Source organism: Brienomyrus brachyistius, chromosome 17 (genome assembly GCF_023856365.1).
Source record: "Brienomyrus brachyistius isolate T26 chromosome 17, BBRACH_0.4, whole genome shotgun sequence".
Lineage (NCBI taxonomy): Eukaryota > Metazoa > Chordata > Actinopteri > Osteoglossiformes > Mormyridae > Brienomyrus > Brienomyrus brachyistius.
This window is the reverse complement of record NC_064549.1, coordinates 15,292,973-15,315,957: the sequence shown is the minus strand read 5'-3', so window position 1 is coordinate 15,315,957 and position 22,985 is coordinate 15,292,973. Positions and strand designations below refer to the sequence as shown.

The following is a 22,985-nucleotide window of genomic DNA, read 5'->3' as shown; positions in this document are numbered from 1 at the left end:
GAAATGGAGCCCCTCCGGGGGCTGTCACCCCGCTCCGCGCTGCCGCTTTCTCTGCCTGCCACCTCGCCCTGAGATGTCTGAACCGTCGCTGTTTACTATAGCTGACGCTCCGCGACAGCCAGACCGCATACCAGCAAAATTAAACCTGCCTAAAAATGGACCTGCCTGGGGAGAGACGACCATGGAAGCCTTTTGATTTAAGGCTCACCTTTAACTCCTCCCATTCGTCAGCGTCTTTGAGCGCTGACCTCTGCACTGTAAGGTCAAAGCTCATCATAAAGCCAATTAAAACGGTTTACAGGCTCTTCCAATTAGCAAAGATTATCTGAAGGAAAGCAAATTTTGCTAGATTTTTTTACACGCTCATAAATTCTTCATATTTCTAGCCAAGGAACATTCATAGATTTATTTTTTTCAAAATATCATATCTTTCCTCTTTCAAAGTTACGGTTTGATTTCCACCATTAAACTTTGCTTTCTTTTCTGTATGTTAATTAAATTTATTCAGGATAAAAACAAGTAATTTCATTATTGTCCAGAAATAGGTCTTATCAAAAAGTCCAGCTTGTGGTTTTAATGCCAATTTACAGTTTTTTAAACAGCTAATAGGAAGCAGACTCTGGTTAAACGTGTGTTATAGAGGCTGTAGAAATGAAGTTTGCGGCATGGTAGTGCCTCTCCGGCCATCGCTCTCCTTTATGTCTTCCTGTCTGAGTGCATGTGCTTTCTCTAATGGGGGCCAGGTGCTGTGGAGAGTGTGGATGTTTCTCGTGAGGGTTGCCGTGGTCCACCGAGAAGGCCCGGTATTTGCTCTGACGAGCGGCGGGGACACCGAGAAGGCCCAGTATTGGCTCTGACGAGCGGTGGGGACACCGGGAAGGCCCGGTATTGGCTCTGACGAGCATTGGGGACACCGAGAAGGCCCGGTATTGGCTCTGACGAGCGGTGGGGACACCGAGAAGGCCCGGTATTGGCTCTGACGAGCATTGGGGACACCGAGAAGGCCCGGTATTGGCTCTGACGAGTGGTGGGGACACCGAGAAGGCCCGGTATTGGCTCTGACGAGCGGTGGGGACACCGAGAAGGCCCGGTATTGGCTCTGACGAGCGGTGGGGACACCGAGAAGGCCCGGTATTGGCTCTGACGAGCGTTGGGGACACCGAGAAGGCCCGGTATTGGCTCTGACGAGCGGTGAGGACACCGAGGCCCCGTGTCGCATTCCTCACCTGTGTCGGGTCTCGCAAATGCTCAACAAAAAAGTGTATCGTCGTTAAACGGACATACCAAGTGCGATACGCACTGGAATGCTGTCCCAGAAGACTTTTATAATACTGCCGTGGTGTATTCCCACGTCAAATAAAATGGGGCCTCCCTTTCACGCTGGCAAAAACACTCCTCTTCATACAGATCCGTACAAATCCGTACAGACGTGCAGACTTGACGGCCTGCCCGTTCCAAGACATTTCTAAAGCATGTTGAGGTGAAATGAGCATGATTTACATAAAGGCACTATTCTGCTTATTATGGAGCATAATCAGTGCAGTGGATGAGCATCTAAACCCCGAACACCGGCTCTCAGCTATCGCCTGACTTACACAGCTTGCTAAAATGTTCAGTGCCCTGCAGCAAGCATCTTCTTAGCACTGCAGGGAGTCGGATGCACTTTGCATTACAGATCTATCAGCATCTAGTGTAGTGCCAGGCGTAATGGTTGTATTTTTGTTTCAATGTCATCGTTATCTCTGTCTGGCGCGCTTCTAGTAAGAAAAGAATATTGTGGTTAAAGGGAAGTAGAAAACAAATAGCAGATGAGTAAGACCGTCTTTGTGGAGCTTAATGTACTGTGATGCATTATGGCATCTGGGCAGGTTTGATAATCACTGCTGAGAACGAAGAAGCCGTCCGTGACCAAGCAGCCCCGTTGGCCCCCTGCTATTTTGGAGAAACGCAGCCTTTTGTGGCTCTTGGGAAACACATGGACATCTCAAAGGCAGAGCAGAGGCAAGCGTTTAGAAGAGGGCAAAAAAAAAACAAGAAAATTCCCAGAGCTTGGATCCATTAGCCTGGGAAAGGCACTGCTTTGGACTCCGGGGCTTGGCCGTGGGACCTCCCATGTAAACGCTGGACCCAATCAGTGAAGAGATTTGGTTCCTCCTCCAGCAGGAAGTTCTCTTTGTGAGCGGTGGCCCACATGCCTCTTCAGTTAGCGAGTAGGAACCCCACACCCTTTGAAACTTCATGCCTGCAGCAATGTCATGAACTAAAGTTTACTGACCGGATATGGTGGACCTAAGTCTGCAGTTAAACTTTAAAGTTTAACGGTATTGAAAAAGAAGTTGTTTCTATAAGCAATTATTTCTTTTCTGTTTCCTAATGAGTCTGCTGCATTATTGATCCTATCTCCTTTAGCAGTCATGTGCTACATACAGACTTGGATAAATGTATAGCAGAGGCTCAGTGGGTTAGAATAGGGTTAGTGTATTGTTGTACAGCTTTATGTACAGTCTTTATTGTTCAGTTCACTGTTATACAGTTTTTAATGCAGTTTGCTTTATTTAGTGTATGGCACTGCTGATAGGAACTGACCCAAGACTTTCTCTCACTAGTTTACCAGTCGGGAAGCTGAGCAGCGCTGCCTGACCAACCGTGATCCCTGATTTTCATACTGTCCATGGTTTTTAATCCAGATTTTTATGCTTATTAGTGTATATTTATTATTCTCTATTTATTATTGTTTGTATGATAATTGTACAACAAATTGCCCCTTGGGGACAATGAAGGTACCCGAGATGCTTGATCTCTTTGTCACATTGGATTAAGCGGATAAACAGTAAACAGGATGTATATAAATGATTACTGTGTGACACTGAGCGGTGTACTGACTAATTCTGTTACTACTGGCATCTTGCCCCCAAAGGTTCAGCTCCTTTCAGGCATCTGCTGTATCCTCAGACAGGCTGCTTAACACAAACTGAAGGAGAACATCCAGCTGTATGTATGTGGGATCCGTAAACCACTGGATTAGAGCAGCTCTTCATTGTAAAGAGTGTTGTTTGGTCTTGCCACTGCAGAGTCAAATTTGTCCCATTAAACTTTGCCCTTTCACTTATTTAGCTGATGGTTTTCTCCAAAGCAACGTTAATTTGAGAAGGCAGGGGCGGCCAGTCCCTGGAGCTGTTGGAGGTTAGGGGCCTTGCTCTGGTGCCTAATGGGGTAATTACTCTGCCAAGTGTGGGATTTGAACCAACAACCTTCGAATTACTTGCATGACTTCTGAACCCACAATGTCGCACTCCACCACATGTGTACCCATCCGTATATTTTTATTGGCTCTCATCCATTTTTCGTGTCGGTTTGATGCTCCTTGCTGCCTGGTAGTATCTGACATGACGGAGGATGGGGGACGGGGGAGGTGGTCCCCCCAGACGGGACACCCGAGTGTCACATGCATGATCCGAAGGGCTGCTCCTGAACTCCGGACAAGGCAGCTGAAAATAACCCCCCACTGCTTTCTGAGGACAGCTGTCACCCTGTGAGTCATGCAGCAATGACATGTTCAGCAGGATGGGGGGGGGGTCAGGAAGCCTGACTAGAACCAGGTCAGAACTGAGGGGTGTCCTGCCAAAGGACTCAGTGTGACTCTACAGAAAGGTTATAAACACTCACACATGCACCCGAATGTCGGGTAAACATATCCACTCCATTTATATGAGAAAAATGCTAACGCTATCTATGACAACCTTAACCCCCACCCTGCCCTAACCATAACCATAAGTAACCAAGCAAAATACAAGAGTTTTAAATTTTTTCATTGCAGTCACAGGTTTTTATTAAATTGAGTTTTCCCTTATGGGGACCAAGAAACCGGTCTCCATAAGGAAAAACGTATATTTATCTCGTTATGGGGACATTATGTCCCCATAAGGATAGGTATACCCGCTCGCACACACACACACACACACACAGCCTCTTCAGACATACAGAATCACTTAAAGCTGTCACAGAAAGGGGCAGACCATCATAAAGCTGGAAGTGGTATCGCTCAGACCTAACTGGATCCAGTCTTTCCATTTTATGGACTAATTTATGGCAGAAATAAATACCCTGAAAGGTACATTTTTGAAGATGACCTCTTGCCCAGTGAAGTGGCTACATTTACTCATTAATGCAATAATATTAGCTATTTAGGTAGTACTGTAGTGTGACTTTGTGGTTGAGATTCTGCCTATTTTTACACTGTGCGTGACTGGCACAGTACAGTCACTGCATATTCACCATTTGGGGTGCCTGTGGTTTGGGGGGGGTGAGGTTGGCCCCCTTATATGGGCTGCTTTCTATGTTATGTGTATCTGACTGTTTTCAGCTGCTTTCCAGCCACACCCTGCATGTGTGGTACGTCCCACTTTACGTGTGGCCCAGTTTGGTGGTGGGGCACTTTCTTTCCCCTTTGTGTGGGACAGCCATGTGCCATGGGCGTCGTTAGGTCCCATAACTCTGGGTGTGGCCTCGAGTATTTTAGCCCTCGTATTATCGATTATCATAGTCTTCCTTCAAAAACAAAGCAGATCAAGCCCCAAGTAAGCTTGGCTTAGCCCCAGATCGTTTCGATAGCTAGAAACTCCCCTGTTTTGTACCCTGTGTTCTTGGGGCTGTTTCTTGCCTCTGTGTGTGTGTGTGTGTGTGTGTGCGTGTGTGTGTGTGTGTGTGTGTGTGTGAGGAAGCTTTGCCCCTACTGATGGGAGAGGTGAGGCTTTAAGTCCTGTGGGATGGGTGGCGACTCCCTTTCGATTCCTATTGGCCACATTTTTTGTTCTGGCCAGTGATTGACAGGCCAGTGGAATCCCACCCAGTGCAGTTTCTGAGGCCTCCTGTCAGGCCCCCTCATGATGGCAGGAAGGCCACAGAACACTGGTGCAAATGCCTTCCATTCTTCCTGCGATCTGCTGATCCAGCTCTCCCCCAGAATGCAGGCCCTTCCTCTTCAAATTCTCAAGCCAGGGGAAATTTTTAGCCTTGACCCATGACATGTAAACAGAGGAGCGCTGTCCCCACAGACAGATCTTTTGCACACACAGTGCACATACACACACAAATGCAGTGCATACTCACACAAATATAGTGCTCATGAACACAAATACAGTGCATACTCATACAAATATAGTGCTCATGAACACAAATTCAATGCATACTCACACAAATATAGTGCTCAGGAACACAAATACAGTGCATACTCACACAAATATAGTGCTCATGCACACAAATACAGTGCATAGGCACACAAATATAGTGCTCATGCACACAAATACAGTGCATAGGCACACAAATATAGTGCTCATGCACACAAATATAGTGCTCATGCACACAAATACAGTCCATACTCACCCAATATCGTGCTCATTAACACAAATACAGTGCATACTCACACAATATAGTGCTCATGAACACAAATACAGTCCATACTCACACAATATAGTGCTCATGAACACAAATACAGTGCATACTCACAGAAATATAGTGCATACTCACACAATATAGTGCTCATGCACACAAATATAGTGCATACTCACACAAATAAAGTGCTCATGAACAGAAATACACTGCATACTCACACAAATATAATGCTCATGAACACAAATATAGTGCATACTCACAAATATAGTGCTCATGCACACAAATACAGTGCATACTCACACAAATATAGTGCTCATGCACACAAATACAGTGCATACTCACACAATATAGTGATCATGAACACAAATACAGTGCATACTCACACAATATAGTGCTCATGCACACAAATACAGTGCATACTCACACAAAAATAGTGCTCATGCACACGTAAACACACAGACTCAGTCCCCTGAATTTCCCCCCAGTTTCTCTTTCACATTTTCCAGCTTACTTGGCAGAGCATGGTGTTTTCTCCTGAGCTCGGCTGCGTTTAGGCCTCTACGATGGGAAGACCACAGCTCAGCATTATATGCACCCCTTTTTTTCATTGACAGTCATGGTTCCATCTTAAATATCATGAAAGTTCTGCTTGACTTGCTTTTGTATCTATCAGACTATATATGTATATGACGTGCAAATTTTCCTAGTGTCACCAAAAAACTTAATGACAGGCGAAAATTAACATCATGAGCTCTTTGTATGAATGGATAAACGAACAGGACTGACTCACGAAATTGTTTAGGACATGTTTTGAATTCCACCCGGAAAAATAACTATTCGTATAAAGGACAAGCAGTCTTGATCAGTGGTCGCCAACCAGCTGGCCGCCATCGACAGGTCGATCGGCAAATTACCGTCGCGAATCAGTATCTCGAAGTAGCTGTCACTCTCATAAAGGAGACCACTGGCCTAGGCTATGCGTTTGTGTAAACCTGTCCGTCTGTGGTGGTTTGTTTGGGGAGGTTTGACAACAGCTATCAGAGGTAACCTTTGATTAGCTATATGATGAAACTCTTTCACTGGTGTCTTTGGAATAAAATCACAAATCTTTAAAAACACTAAAATCTTTAAAATTCACTGCTGAGGTTGTGCTCATCCCCTGGGGTGCGGGTAGAAATTTTTTGGCATCTCGATAGATTTGCTACTTTCAGTCTGAAGAAATACAGTAGGCCTACATAGACTTTGCTGAGCAGGGGCGGGTCTCCCACTGTAGAATTTGCGGAGGTATAATGCTTCCCGATTGTATTAATTATTATTTTTCGTATTAAATGGCCCATACAATGTTGGGCCCCCTGAGTCTGCCAGGGTATCCATGCCCCTCTAACACCCACTCATACTAACCTTAAAGACGTATGAACGCGAGCGTGTTGCGGCTGGCTTTACATTAAGCGAGGCGGTGACAGAGAAGGCAAACGCGCTCCGGAGGGGGCGGTGAGAGAGATCGAGAGAATGAGAGAGAGGGTTGGGGGGCGCTCTTCTGTATATGCAGAAGCCCCAAATGGAAACTTCAAATAAGCGCACATCTGGTCCAAGCTTTCGCCGGTCCAGTCGTGTCGCCGTATAGGGACGCGTTTTGTCGGACATTTTTCAAGAACAAGAACATCGCAAGGAATATCTGCAAAAGAGCAGAAGGTCTGAACAGACATGCATTTACGATTCGGAGATATATGGTTCAGTTTTCGCATCCTTCAACGAAAATCTGCGGCGTGAGGAGCCCAGCTGAGAAGACATTTTGCGGTTAAATCTGAGAAATCGGCGCCTCTTGTCTGGGGGGGGGACCACATTACACTATTATCATGTGTCAGAGTTCACGATGACAGCGAAGCGACAGTCCGTGCGGCTGCGGCTCAGACGCTCATTCAGCGAGCAGCTCCGATACTCCACGTCCAAAGCTTGGGATTTACTGTGGAAAAACCTGCGGGAGCGTCGGCTTGCAGGTCAGTGCGGCTTCATTCCACAAAGTGACTCTTCACGTAGTATGAAAATGTCACTTAACTTCCCCAACCAGTTATTAAGTGGCTTTTATTTTCGGAAGGTCTTTTCTGCGAGTTCCCACCCATCGCCCAGTGTTGTTCGGTAGGATTTACATTATTGGGGGAAATGTGTTATGCAATGTTATGGCAATTTAAAGTAGGCTAATTACTACACTTTAACTATTGCTACAGTTTTTAGCAGAATGTGGCTTCAGTTGTGAAGTAAATGTTGATAAGTCGGTCTTTATCATTTATATTTTGTTATCTTTTTGTAGTTTTATCTCCACAAACTATATCCTGTATACATGTAACAGGCCTACAAAAGCAAAGTGTAAATTGTATTTGGAGAATTAATTTGAAGACGTATCAACAATTTTTGTTCAAAACTGCATAATTACCATTTGGCCAAAACGCTGTTTAATCGCGGGGCGATTTGTCGATATTGCGGGCAACGGGAATATGGATATCGTGTGTATTAAAACAGCATCATACGTACAGTTCTCTTAAACACTCGATTGTTAAAGACGCTAATTAAACTTAATTAAAAGCTTAAAGGTGCTAATCGAGCATTTTGCGTTCTACCGAACAATCCCCAATCTCATCCCTTCGCCGTTCCGCTATTTAAGTTTCAGTGAAAGGTTTTTTTTGAAGTTCACACGTTTTCCTGACTGCGTTTGTCTGCCTTGGTAAATTATATTTGGCTGTATGAATTGCGCCAATCTTTCATGTTTGTCCCAATACTTTTGAAAACCTATCGTAATTTCGAATATCAAAACTGGCCACTATAGTAACACCTGGACGATTTTCTTTTGTCGTAAAATCCCAAATACTACTCTACTAACAGGTATATATTATTTTGTTAAATGAAATGTATTATCTGTGTTTTTAAATACTGCCGTCTAATGTAATGGATATTAACGAAGTGTATTTTGAATTAACAGTTACGTTTCTGCAGTTACATCCCTTTGCTATGTATCAGACCTGCCGCTAGGTGGCACTTAAAGCATAACCGAGCCTCTTATCTGTCGTGTGCGCTTTCCTGAAATCCAAAGTGTACCTGAATGACGGATTGAAACCGACTGTGTGGCTTTGTGTTTTACAAGAAAAGCTTCTTGATTTATTTCCCCATACCGTACCCGCAATCTACCACTAGGTGGCATAATCCAGGGTCACCTGCCATTGATCGGCCTGTTTCACATTGGATGCGTTTAAAATGTCAAATGGTTAAATTGAGTTGGAATTCTAATGCAGCTATTATACGTCTGTGTAGTCTGAGTAATGGTTTCATTTGTAAAAATCCTACGATGCATCTTTAAGTTGACTGGCAGCACAATGCCTCGTGTACAGTGTGCAGGGAACACGTCAGTTCAGCTGTCATGGCCAAACACCTTATTAGCTCACCGGCTGCACTGTGCGTTGTCTGGATCCTCGACATAACAAACCCGCATTCTCCTGTGCACATATTTTAGGAATGTTACATGCATCTGGCGGGGTCCCTTCAGCTGTGTTTAATATTCAGGCTAAACAATGAACCTTATATGGTCACCTCAGACACACCTTCTGTGGCAGATGGATCTAGATGGGCTCCATGGATGGTGGGGGGGGGTGGGGGGGGTCCTGTCACAGTCTTACTTTGCTGTGGAATTTCATATCTACCTCTAGTTGGGGCGCATCGGGGAACCAGCTGAAGGAAATTAAGGGGGGTGTGGGACAGCTGCAGGTTGCTCCGTTATGTCCATGATGAGTGGCATACTAGGCATGGTCCAGTAGGTGGAGCAGCAGTTAAGGGAACCGCATGCTGGCCGCATTTGACTAAAGCATGGGGCACTCAAGTGAGATACATGGGTGTAATAAGCTCCTACATTTGTACCTTCCCCCTGCGGGTGCTGGGTGTTTGCATCACACATGTCACAGCACGGCTTTTTTTCAAATGAGGCCCCCAGGCTTAGCAGCTAAGACCAATTAATGTCAAGGAACCAGAGGTGGTGGCACGTGCTTGTATTTTAATGCTTTTTGTTGTTATGCAGGGTAATTAATCGTCAAACCAAAAACTGCTGTCAGAGACAAAGCCTTCTGGCTTCTGGCTGTCTGGAAATGTTAGCGTTAGGGATAGGCATTATGGGGAAAAAATATGTATGTTAAACTTATTATTCCTGTATAAGATGAGCTCTATTAGTCACTGGAGAATATTCTTGTGTGTGCAGCAGGAAGGTATATAAAGTACAATATAGATGGTTAGGGGTTTGATTCCCAGCCCTGGCTCGGTAGGTTCTGAGTCTCTGCTGGGTTCCCCCATTTGCTCCCACAGTCCAGAAGCTTGCTGTTAGGTAAATTGGTGTGTCTACATTTCCTGGATTGTGTGATTGTGGGTGTCAGCGTGTATGTGCCCTGTGACGGATTGGGACCCCATCCAGGCAGCTGCCTGCCTTTACTGCATTGGCTGCAGGCTCGCACCAACACTGTACTGGATAAGCTGGAAGTATGTATAATATATATATGCATTTTTTTTTTCTTCATATGGTACGTAGAGGAAGGCAGAAAAGCCCTCGCTGCCTGCACCTGCCGGGGTCACATCGGGTCGTTGTGGCCCCCAGCGCTTCCCAGGAATCCCAGGAGCGAGGAGCTTTTTCCGTTGCGTGTCGAGGCTGGTCGAGTGTCGACTTACCTACGCATCCGGTCAGCCATCTTTTTTTTGGGGGGCTGGGGCTCATGTTATAAGAGCCCCCACTTCCCCTCAGCTTGGGAGCTGGGATTTCTGGATAGGGGTCTCGCAGCATGGTGTCATGGAGAGATGCCATGTGCACAGGCGGAGGGGAGCTCACGCAGGGAGCCATCGCACAGGGATGGCGAGACAGAGTCATATGAAGGGCAAAGTGGGGAGAGGCCCTGCGGGCAAGATGGACCCTGACGTCGCTTTACTCCTGCGGTTGGGTCCCATCAGATCACTAAGCTCTGTTAGAAAGGCTGCCAGGTTCCTGGTATGGTCAATTCTTCTTCTGACCGACCTGGATCCCTTTCATGGGTCACATTTCCCTGGCTTCTAAACACGGACAGCAACCCAGGGCAGTCGGGGTGAGGACCGGGGCACAGATAGCTTGCCACAGCAGTGCATTATGGTTATTCTATGGGCGGGGCATGTTCTGCTCTCCGTCTTTGTCCCCTTCTCCATCCCTGTCCCCTAAGAGGCAGATTAAGGAGCTGTTGAAAGCGAGATGTTTTGAATCTGTGATTCCTGACCGCTTGCCTCATGCGAATTCCAGGAAATTTTATTTATTAGTATTTATATATTTTTTTGGTTCTGGCAAGAGGCTGAGATATTTAGTCGTTTGTAAATAAATCATGTTTCCCCCCAGCCTGCACTTTCTGGCTGGTGTGTTTGTTTAACTTTTCAATCACCTGCAGGCTTTTTTCAGTTCAATAAAATTGGCTATTAATATTCAATACATTTTTTTTCATAGATCTGATTTAATTAATAGTCTCATGCCTTATGTAATTTAGCCCAGCGACTGTATAGATTAATTGGGTCAGTCATAAGATCCACGGAAATAGAAAGAGAGCACGGATGTTCCAGGTTTAAATTCCAGTCGGGAATTTGCGGTTTTACCTTTTGGAGAGACGCTGAATTTAATCCACTTTGGTAAACACCCAGCTCTGTAAAAGGAAGAGTCATAAAATTGCAGAGTCTACAGTATGAGGTTTGGCTTGGCAAGTAAATTGTGACAAAAAGAATCTATTTTCTTCCACTACCGTGTCCACATGAAGAGGATAGACGGCTGAGGGTTGGGGGCCCATACTCAACCGCCTGAATTCACAGGGTTGGTTTGACTACATCGCTCACTTTGGTTCCAGAATCTCATCATTTTGACCTCAGGGGATAGACATGGCCTTATGTGTACCTGTGTGTCTGTGTGTTTGTGCCTGTGTGTCTATGTGTGTGTGTACCTGTGTGTGCGCCTGTGTGTGTGTGTGTGCGCCTGTGTGTGTGTGTGCGCCTGTGTGTCTCTGCCTGTTTGTCTCTGCCTGTGTGCCTGTGTGTCTGTGTGTCTGTGTCTGTGTGTATTACTGTGTGTCTGTGTGTGTGTCTGTGCCTGTGTGTATGTGCCTGTGTCTCTGTGCCTGTGTGTCTGTGTGTGTGCCTGTGCCTGTGTGTGTGTGTGCCTGCATGTCTGTGTGTGTACCTGTGTGTGTGCGTGCCTGTGCGCCTGTGCCTGTGTGTGTGTGTTTAGCGGATAACCAAATAGAAGTCATTTTACAGGAACACAGCGGAAGCAAACAGCCCCAAAAACGTGAAAACACTTATAAAAAGAGAAGAGGGCATCTCTGGAGGAAGGGGGTGTGCAGGGGCGCGGTGGTGCTGGGGGGGAGCTGTTTATGAAGTGCTCAGAGGCGATTGGCTCTGAATCGGGCCCTTTGTACCCAGGCCTCGTGGATCGAAACACAGCTGCTGTGTTTGGCTTGGGGGGGTTGTGCTCCATTCAAATGCAGGGCGATCGACTGGTAGCCCCCCGCCCACCTCTCGTTCCTCGTGAGGGCCTTCCCCCAGCCAGCTCCGGGTGTGGTCAGAGGCAAGGACGTGGGGTCTATTTAAAGTGTTATGACTTCAATTATTCCATGTTGCTGGAGAACAAATCCCTCCTCAGGACTGGCATTGCTCTGGGGGCTCCAGCTTTCCATGCCGCACGGCCACGCTAACCTCTGCCCATGTACGGAATGCTGTACTGGTATTGCTGGCGGTGTGCTCCTTTTAATGGAAACATATAGCATCACGTATAAAAATATTAGCACATATGAACAGTGAAGGCAAATGTAATCTGTGCTGTATTAGGTTTATGTATTTATTTTAATTTAATTCTTGAATCTAAAATCCTCTGAAATGTTAAGTATTTGACTCTGGGAAATTGTCCAATATTTCAAGAGTGAGAGGAGAAAATGTGAAATGTCATCTTTGATATTTGATTTCCAGCGTGACCACAATCTTACACGCTTCGTTTCCTTGAGGCAAAACCAGGGTATTGAGCAGTTTAAGACATTTCACATTCAGAAAGGTGCAAGAGTTTTGTGAGTAGTGAAGCCGCCTCAGGCTGATTAGTGTTCACCCCCACCCCCAGCCAGACTCCCCGCAGCTGGAGCCCACTTTGGGCTGGATTCCTCCTGAGTAAACGTGGTACCTGCATGGACAGCCACGCTGGAGGGGAGGGCCGGCTTTGTGGACGGGTGTGGCTTCTGCTGTCATGTTTTCCTTGGCCAGCCCACATTCCCCGTTCCCCCTCCTCCCTTCATCCCTCCCACCTCCCTCTCCTATGCTTCAGGCATTCCGGCCCCGTTTTATCCTTCCCTCCAGAACGCAGGGAGCTCTAGGAGGGCTCACACAGGCTTTAGCTGCGGCTCAGGCAGGTGGGCAGTGCTCTGTATCTATTGGCCGCTCGGCGGTCATGTGACGCGTGACTAAGAGAGAAGAGTTGGCACTATTCCTCCAGGCCAGCTCTTGCCGTTTCTTTCGCTTGCCAGTTCACTGCACTCCTGGACGTTGTCGCCGTAAGTGCGTGTGTTTCTGTCTGCGATTTGGGGAAATTGAAAGGGCCTCTTTCAATTGCCCGGAGCCGTCATGTTCCGAGAGTTTCCAGAAACCCAGAGCAGAGAGTGCCTAGGTAGCATGACCCTTGAGACTCAAGACATATACCTGAGGATGGACTACCGCCGGCGCCGATCCGGATACCGGCTCGGGAGAATCATTGCCAGACAACAGCTACTGAAGAAGATATGTCAAGGTATGGAGGGCCGAGGGCTTCCCCAGGGCTGCCATGTCATGTGTCCCATCCCAGGACTCCGCGACTCAGACAGATCAAATGTTTAATCCCAAAGATCATCCCTGTTTTTACTGTATTCCACCTCGAGTTTCCAAAACGAGTTAGTTTTGACTTTTAAGTGGTTTCCTCTGTTGCTACGTGGCTCTGTTCCATTTGCTTAACCCTTGTGTTAAGTTTGTCTTAGACTGAGAACCCAAGTTTTGCTTTCGTTTGCCTTTGGTGATCTGTTCCTCACATGCTTTGACCCTGATTTGTGCGAGTCAGGAGTGCGAGTGAGCGATAGCAGCCTAGAAAGACATTTGGCAAGGTTGTCTTTCCTGTACTGGACACAGGCAGGTGTTTTGCCTGGAAAAAAATCAACAAACGATAGCAGATTAATGTTGTGACCTTTGGAACATGGACACGAATGTGGGAAGATAAGATACCTGAGGAAATAGAACAAATCCAAAAGATTGTTTAGGTGTAAAAGACATTTTGTTTGTATATCTTTAAGTCCGTGTGAGGTGAGTAGAATATTGTTGTTTATTGAAACAAACGCCTATAGTGAGTTTAGCTAAATCAGACATCCTGCCAGGTATGACTTATGTAATTACTGAAATGCTTGTTTGTGTTTGTTTGTGAATCACTCACTTTATGACTTCAACTCATCTACGTTGGCCTAAAGCCGGAGGTTTCATTGTTACCAAGGACGTCGCTCCATAGGTGACGAAATCCATTCCCGCCACAGCTTAAATTGTCCCTCCCTTTACCTGGAGGCTGCAGTTGTAGGAGGGGCTCTACAAATAACACCACTGTGGAAAAAGCCCCCTCCCCGAAGCTGGACAGAAGGGAGTCTGCCACTCTCATCACGTGTACCTTCTAGGTGACTTTTTGTGACCATCTGCCTGAGTCAACACAGACAGGGACACCCAGCTACCGCAAACAAACACACAGATGGATATTTCTGTGCCGTCTCAGGGCTACCGTACAGAGACATTACTGTATGCTGCTCAGCTGTTCCCATGGCTGCACTGGCGCATGCCCTGGTACACACGCTTGAGAGCGTTACCCGAGCGACGTGCCAGTAGCCAATGGCATCTCCCGTAGCTGCACGCCGAGGAGGGTGTCAGCTGACGGCAACCTGATTGTCTGACCAACCAAGCAATACAAACACTTTGTCTCGATAGAGATTTTAATGAAAAACTCAGACAATCGATAATATCACCCGATATAATTTTATACTGTCCAAAATTAAGTTAATATGCGGGAAGCATAGATTTTATCGTGTATTTAAACAGACATTTCAGATGCTTTCCCGCCAAAGGTGATAAAGTCCTGGGGTCTTCATTTTAGTCTATTTTATCAGCCACCCAATCTACAGGTCAGGCCTTTTCGAGGAGGGAGTTTATGGAATCTCACGATTGGGCTGCATGCACTATATATCAAAGGTATGTGCCTTGCCGTCGAGCTGACAGATAAAGAATGTTGTCTACACCTCTTCAGGCTGTGAATACAGCAGGTAATGTGCTGTACATGAACTATGAATTATCTGTAATCCATGGTACCCTGCAGTGAATCAGAGCCAAATCCAGGCTGCCTGTGCCACATGCCCATTGTCTCTTGGGATAGATTCCAGGCTCAGCAGAGCCATGTACTGCCTAAGCGTGGATGGATGGATACATGCACGTTACGACATTGTTTTTATACTGATGATTTAAATGAACAGAAAAGGTTTCTGTAGATTTTAGCTCCTCAGTCTGCTGATGTTTATGATATCAGGGGAAATTATTTAAAAATAATTAAGCAGACATTTCGCAGGTGTCACTGGGCTGGCAGGGTCTTCACCTAAGCGCGTCGCATGATGTCCCTCACCATGGAACGAAAGCATGACGCATGAGCGTGATTCTCAAAAACGCCCCCTTTGTGGATTGTGTTTTTTTTCTCCCCTGTGTTCCTCTGAATTCCCGCCTGTGTGACCTAAAGTCACTGCTGGTCACAGCGGCTGAACAGGTGGCCTTAATGGCATCCTGCAGATCGTACATTAACAGCTGTGCAGCACATACCAGTGTGTATGGGGGTTGATAAGGGGCTGTACTTTCCACGATCCTACTCGCTCGAACCACACATTGTTTCAGCGATAGCTCAGCGTGCGGATTAAAGTGGAGATGCAGGACCGATGGGGCAGAGACGCGGTAAACTTCATGCCGGCCACGAATTTCTCTAAGCGTCGTGAACTTTTGCCCATAAATCTGGCAAGATCCATTTCAACATTGGGCCACGCGGTTATAAACTTCAGCTTTCTTGCGTTGTTGCCCTTAAAGACTGAATTTCCCAATTTCACATGATGCACCAATAAGGTTGAAGCAAGCCAATGAAATCAAGGCGCTACCGACTGACAGCTTCATATTTTACATCTTTAGGAGCTTTGAAAAATTAAGTGAGTTGGACTAAGTTTTATAAGTAACCACCAAAGAACACATGCGAGGTAAGCCTGGTTATCAGGAACTGGATGTCTTATTTGTGAAGTTTTCTTTGTGGCTCTCAAATGTTTCTGTTGTGAATCTAGGCCTGAATGTTGCTCCGTAGCTATGCTGACCTTTGGGAAGATGGGCTTGGATCAGTCTGGTCTGTTCTGTTACAACATGCTGAAGACTGATAAGCCCGCTGAAGATTTATCAAAAACCTTTGTGACAACTGATTTAGGACAGTCAAAAAAAAATGAAAACGAAAGAAAATGATTCCCTGATCCCACCAATGGTGTGATCGAGAGGTAGTTCTGGGAATACTCTGGGTACAACTGTATGCCATCCAAGATCAGCGATCTGAATCACATGGAGTGTGTTATCTGTTTCAAGGCACAGGAGGGTTAAGAAGATCATTCATCGGCAGATGCCACTTCAGAGGGACTTTCACTGACTTCCCAGCCACATTCCAGCTGTTAATGTTGGGGGGGGGAGGGGGTTATGGGGGGAGGGATTGGGTGACCCTGCCTAACTCATGTATTGTTTCATTCCAAATTCCGTGGAGGCTTGTGGAATTGAGCAACCTGGTCACTGATTGGTTGGTCCTGGTGGGCAGGATGTGATTGGGTGACTCCCAACCCAAAATTCCTCAATGAGACGAAGGGACACGAGGTGGTCAAGCGATGTTCAGAGGGAAAATATGTATGGGATGCCATAATGAAGCCTGTTGATGTTCCTAGATCTGTAGTAACACTGGGGGGAGGGGGGTTTGCAGGGATGTCGCAAATACCTGGTCTGCCAGTGTTTTCACACCCTCTGAACACCCATCTGGAGAGCAGACTGAAAGATCCTTCCTGCTCACTCACAGATCAGGCCTTCCCCTGCTCCTCTCATCATATCACGTGATGCAAACAAACACACACACACACACACACACCCACAGGTTTGTAATTGTGTCTTTGTGAGGACTCTCCATTCATTTCTATGGGGAAATTGCAACATGGCGACCTTAACCCCTACCCAGCCCTCACCTTAACCATAAGTAATCAAACAAAATACGAGACCTTCGGGATTTTTACTTTTTTGATTGCATTCACAGATCTTTGTGGAGACCTGAAAAATGGTTTCCACGATGTCAGAATGACAGGTTTTTATTACATTGGGGGAGATTTTTGGTCCCCACAATGTTATATACAGTAAACCTAATTCACACACACATAACAAACTGATCCTCTCCATAGGAACATGTACATACCCATGTAGTAATTTGTACACACAACATATACCGACAGAGAGGCATTATTCATCTCTGGCATATGTGAATTATCGATGGGGGGGTGCCCTCAATGTTATTTTAAGTTTTGGCCCCCACTTCTCATATGAACACTGCCCCTCTGCACCCCAAACTCTGTCACAGCCCCTCATAGTCTCACACACACACACACACACACACACACACACACACACACACAGAGTCACACTAGCACCTCTATATGGTGCTCAATGAGCTATTCATGACTTCATGGGGGAGAAATTTCCTGCTGGAACCTAGATTCCCTTCCCTAAATTCCTATTCAGTGTTTCCTCAGCCTCAGATTGCTCACATCGGGGGTGAGAGTTCTTCTAAATCTGGAACTCTTTAGCGTGGCCGATATTTGGAGATCCTGCTCGATTTGCTGGTATTATTCAGCAAATACGTCTGCCAGTACTGGTGGGGCATTCGGCAGGTTTGTGTTGTTCTCACGGATATAATAGAAAACAGATTTTGAAACTAAAACCAATAGTTGTAAGAACTGTTTCCTAGACACAGGGAGCTTTTATACCAGCAGTGAATCAGAGCCTGGTTAGGAAAGCCATCGATGCCTCGTTGACGTTTATACTTAAAACAGGGGAAATTCCTAATGGCAGGTAGAGCTTATTAAGAATAACCAGCCCACGTGGTTTTCGTGCGGCTTTTCCCCGCTGACCTCTGCCGTGCTTCTCCCACATTGTAGGGGCCCGCTTTCCTGCTACTCGATCCATGCTTACCACAGACAAGAATGCATTTCTGTGTGCTTCACAGCAGGGGAAGCACTGTGGGCTTGGTTTCTGACCAAACCTTTGTCCTTCATAGATGTGTTTTTTTGTCTTTTTCTACCTTGAGGGAAAGGGGACTCTGTGGACTGGGGGGCAGGGTGTCCATCATACCTGAGAGTCAACCAGGCACCAGCGACTCAGAGATCATTAACTGAGTGTAACCTCCACACTCCGCTTGTACCTCATCACCCTCCGGACTCACTGCTGGGTGGCTGTGTGTGGTCTCTAGCTAGCACCCTGAGAATGAATGCGAGAGGGTGAGAGTCACCACACTGGCTCTCGGCCGCAGACTGACAGCCGGTGATTCTGCTCATTTGGATTCCAACAATTCATAGTCTTCTAACTGTGCTTCTGTCTTTAAATGGTTTACATTGAAACAAAGTGGATATTTCAAGTAAAGCTCAATTATATTGACAATTGTCATCTAAGAGTTAAGAAGAGGGGCATTTTTGCAACATCCCCGTCTGTATTTCTGAGCAAGATTAGTATCACAGATTGTTTTAGTAAAGAGGCACAAACAAGAGCCTTGCTAAACTGTAAGCCACCTGGCGTGTGTGTCCCCTTAAAGCCAGTGCGTGTTTGACGTCATCACCATGGCGATTCCCGTAAGCTCTCCTTCCTTATGTCATTTCCTAGCACTTCCAGAATGTGCCTGTCTGCTTTTGGCACGGGTCATATTGTCCAGGGTTCCCATGGCGATTTAAGAAGAATGTCTAAGAGGATGATGTGTTCTTGTGCTCTCTTCTCTCCCTGAGAGGTTCCCCCGCTGGTGGGCAGCCTGACGTACCGGCAGCTGGCTGGCACCGGCCCGTAGCGGCAGGCTAACCGCAGCGTGTATGGAAACATGGCAGAGCTCTCCAGAGCCGATGGAGGCGACGGATGGGGGCCTCACTGTCTGCCACACCTAGACTTATGGATGCGGGACTTAGAATGGGGGGCGGGGGTAACCACTTCTGAGGCTTTAAAGCCCCCCTCCCCACCCACATCAGCATTCCTCAGGTCTGTTATTCATGTGAAGAGGAAAACAGGTTTTTATTTCTGAAGTGGGTGCTGGGCCGCCTGCTGAGAGACTCGGGTCCATAGAGTTTCTGAGTGCCAGGTGGGGGAAGAGATGCCCCCCCCCCACCACCACAACAAAGATAATGGAGATAATGGCTGGCCGAGCTCTGCCGTGGATGTGAATCGGCCCATGAATGTGAGAGTGGCGGTGTGCCAGTACAGACAGAAATTAGGGATTCGTAACAGGGGAGTCTGATTGGTTTCTGGGGAAGGGCCAAAGGTTCCCATATTCAAACGACACTCTCATTTCATTTCATTGTTGTTAAGGGACCCATTCACTGGAAGCCCTTTAGTATCTAACTGACGTAGTCCCGCTTGGGAAATGAATCATCAGAAATCGATGGATGGCAGTTCCTGCACTGATCCTTGCTAGATGTAATTGGTTAATTGCTGCTGTTTTATAGCAGCAGGTCATGTGACCTGTGGCCCGTTGTCACGGCCACTCGGCATTTTATCACGGACCTTATCTGGGTGTGGATGGGGCCCCTGGGTCCTCAAGGGTCAACTAGGACTGCTCCTGCTACACCTGCGGTGTGGGGGGCTGGTGCCGGCGAGGCCCCATAGCCTTGCTGCTCCCAACTGGGCTTGGGGGGAGGAGCAGGGAGCCTGGCACCATACAGCGAATAGTTATTTGTTATTTTGCCAGAGTAGCTGTTGGATATTTGCAGAGGTGGAAATTTCTGGTCCAGAAAGTATAAATCCAGACCATGATTTTGTCTCAACCAACCAGCTGTGTACTCTGTGACAATGACTCTTCATACACAATTATTTGGTTGAAACAAAAGCCTGGTCTGGATTTTTACTTTCTGGACCTGAAATTTCCACCTCTGGATATTTGTGGGCTAGTTTTTATTGTACATTCTGCCGTGATGAGACGCCCCCTAATATTTTCCCCTCTGTAGCTTAAATAAAGGACATGTGACCATCTTCTAGCCATGTGACAGCAGGACGTAGGGCTGGGCATGTCGCTGAAGGGCAGGAAAAGCCTTCTGAAGGTGAGAGTGATTTAAAAGCACATTGGGAGCAAAAGGTAATGCCCTAGGCACTGCTGGGTCAAAGGTCAGAGTACAGAACTGAAAAACACAGACTACGTATCCCTTTGAATTTCAATGGCTCGGTCGTGGCCTAATGCAAACAGGCTGTAAATCAGAACGGGGGGGAGGGGCAGGGGAAAGCCAGCCCACGTCACGGTGCCTTTAATCATTGCGATATTCAGTGACGTGCCTGCCTGCGGGTACCTGAGGCTTGTGGAAACAGCACCATGCCCTGCTTGTTCCCCTGGCGCTGAACTTTCCCCGAGGCTGAATGCGACTGCTGGTCCACATGTCTGGTTAATGACTGACAGGACGCCTGCATGTGACAGGAAAACAGCCCAAGTGGCACCGCAGCCGTGAAGAAGCTCTCTGCTGGCTGGCTGGGGGGGCGACCTGCACCCAGGCATCCCAGGAGAGCATCACAATGAGTCAGTTAGGGTATATTTATGTGAAGGAGAGATGGTGGGCTGAGGGGGCACATGCATACAGAAACAATGCAGACAAGCCACACCAGACAGGATTTTGCATAGTGTCACCCTCGGGGGAGGGTGGTAGACGGGCGACGAAGCAGACATACACTCCACAGGGCACACAGGAAGGCGACAGGAAGGCTGAATCACAAGCAAGAAGCCTTTGGTGTGGCAGCACATCTGGTCATGCCCGGCAGGACAGGATGGAGGTGCTGTTCAGCTACACTGCAGCCCTTTTCTTACACCATTAAATAATTCCTGAACAATAGTTACTGCAGCTGGCATGTTTTCTCTTGCAATAGTTGTTGCACTTCATCCTCTCTGCGTGTGACCTTTTGTAATAATCGGCTTCTGATTGCAGAAGGCAAATATAGATGCACTATAGTTGTAATTTGCTATTAAAGAAATTTAGAATGCTCTCCTTTAACGTTTTTTACAGCTAGTTCTTGTTAGGAGGTGGTAGTTTGTGTTAGTTTACTTGCTGTTTGGTGCCCTCTGCTGGGGAAATGAGAGGCACGCGCATATCTAAGTGCCATCAGGTCTTGCAGGTCTCAAAGCAGCTGTCTTTGGGTAAAGTATTTCATCATCTTGAGGCTTAAAATAACACATCATCAGCACATGGTCTCTTGGGCCCTTTCACTTCCCGCTGAGCTCCTCTGTCTCCAGATGTGTAACACATCTCTACACCTGGGGAGAGGGGATGTGTCACGTCATCGCCTGAGGAGTCACTTATCAAAACATGTCTCTCTTTCCCCCTTTGCTGGCTTTCAGTCGCATCCACACACACACACACACACACACACACACACACACACACACACACACACACACACACACACACACATACATACATACACACACACACACACACACATATATATATATATATATATACACACACACAAACGTGTACACACACATACACACACACACCTTCATGCTCTGCTGTGTTGAGACCTTCCAGTCCCGCCAGTGACAGATTCCAGTTAACGTTAAACAGTAGGACCAGGCTACTGTACCCATGGCAGGAAGACTGGGGGATACAGTGTGACTCACTGGGAGGAATCCTCAGGCATGGCCTTTGGCCTTTCACTTTGACACGGATAATTAGACCCACTTTGTCCTTGGGGAATAGCCCTGTCTTTTATTGTTCCTGCCCCCACCGGGGGTCTTTCTCACGCTGGGGGCCTACGTCTCGCACCTCCCCTGCCTCAGCGCCCGCCCCAGCCCCTCGCTCTGATCTCTCCTCTCTGGGCTCGTTCCCAAAAAAGCCGGAACTCAACCCAGTTACCCACCCCCAAACTACACACCCAGCAAAGGACCCCCTGGAACCAGTCCAAAGGAACAGAAAGGTGGGCCCACTAGCCTGTCCCAAACAGACGTCTCTTCCAGCACGGAGGGGAACCATCTCCCTCACGCACTCTGAACATGCCATCGCCATCTCTGCAGCTGTAATAGTTGGTTACCCCTGAGAACTCTGCAGAAAAGTGACCCTCTAACCCATGCGAGACGTGCTAAAATGGCTTGATTCGATTTAGTACCCTAATTGAACCCGGTTCAAGTAAGGACTCACCAGCTGTTCCTCGTGTGCTCACATGCCCCCCACCCCCCACCGCTAAGTTGTGTCCTGTCGCTCCCTGGGAACAGGCCTGTGGATATAGACAGGGATTGCAGTCAGGGGCTATAAGTTACATTATCTTAGGTAAACAGGGCTCAGAGCGTTCGCACATTCCACCGAAACGAGAGATCTAAGCTGTAGCACACGTACCTTCATGGGTTGGGGGTGGGGGGGCAGGGGGGGAGTTACTGTACACAACCCAGCTGTGCTGTAGCCCTCGCTGGATTAGGGGCGGGGAGGGGGGAGGGGACTGAGAGACAAGTGAGAAGACCCAGAGTGAAGCCTGACGGAGGGAGGGAGGGAGAGAGAGAGAGAGAGAGGTAGGCAGGAAAATAGAACAAGAGAAGAGCAAAAAAAGTAGAGGGAGTAAAGGAAGGGCAGAGAGAGATGAGAGAAAGCCGAGGAGCGAGTGGGGCAGAGAGAAGCGTTACGGCTTCAGCGAGGTCCAGCCTGAAGACACTCCTGATCCTGTGTGCATCTTCCCCCCCCCCTTGCAAGCTGAGGGCCACGGATGCAGAACACAGAGGTACAACAACCCCTAGCAGGCATCCCGAGAGACTGTCACTCCTCATCAGTACTGCTTTATTACTTGTAGAATAATGTCTTTAGCTGATGGAACGCTCACTTAGCTAACACGTTCTCTAAATGAATGACTTGAACGGAGAGGTTACCTTGTAAAGGTCTATGCTGCTGATTTGACTGATTTTATTGCACTGTATGTGTCACTGGACTGGCTTTGTAATTCTCTACTGATGTTCGGGTGGTTTTACATAGAACAAGTAATGAGCTGCAACGCCTTCCCAACTACAGGCGACACTAAGAGGTCGCAGGAATGGCTAGAGGGATGACAGGGAGATGTGTTTAAGCTAAAAAGGAAATAGCTGTCTTCAAAAGCTGGACTTGATGTCTACAAAACCTGGAGCTGACACATGCCTCCAAGATGGATGTCAAAACACTTTAGCATGTGTGGGAAAATGGCTGTGGTCCAGAGTCTGGAAGTGTTTATCTAGTGCACAGACGCTTACAGGGGACTGCAGTATGTATAACAGCGAGAGC

General features: G+C 47.2%; 1 protein-coding gene across 5 annotated transcripts in view; it reads left to right on the top strand.

Moving 5' to 3' along the window:
* The window catches only part of stard13b (StAR-related lipid transfer (START) domain containing 13b), a 79,639-nt gene that overhangs the window by 33,008 nt on the left and 23,646 nt on the right, over positions 1–22,985 (top strand). Inside the window, exon 1 of one of the 5 annotated variants that reach the window (XM_048980686.1) lies at positions 6,933–7,388. The exons of 2 other annotated variants lie outside the window; for them this stretch is intronic. In XM_048980686.1, coding sequence (XP_048836643.1) covers positions 7,265–7,388 — 124 coding nt within the window. In that variant the 5' untranslated portion in view covers positions 6,933–7,264. Of the gene's footprint in view, positions 1–6,932; positions 7,389–12,777; positions 13,193–22,245; positions 22,456–22,985 lie in introns of those variants that run through there. 2 more of the 5 variants (XM_048980684.1, XM_048980685.1) reach the window with 2 other exon arrangements.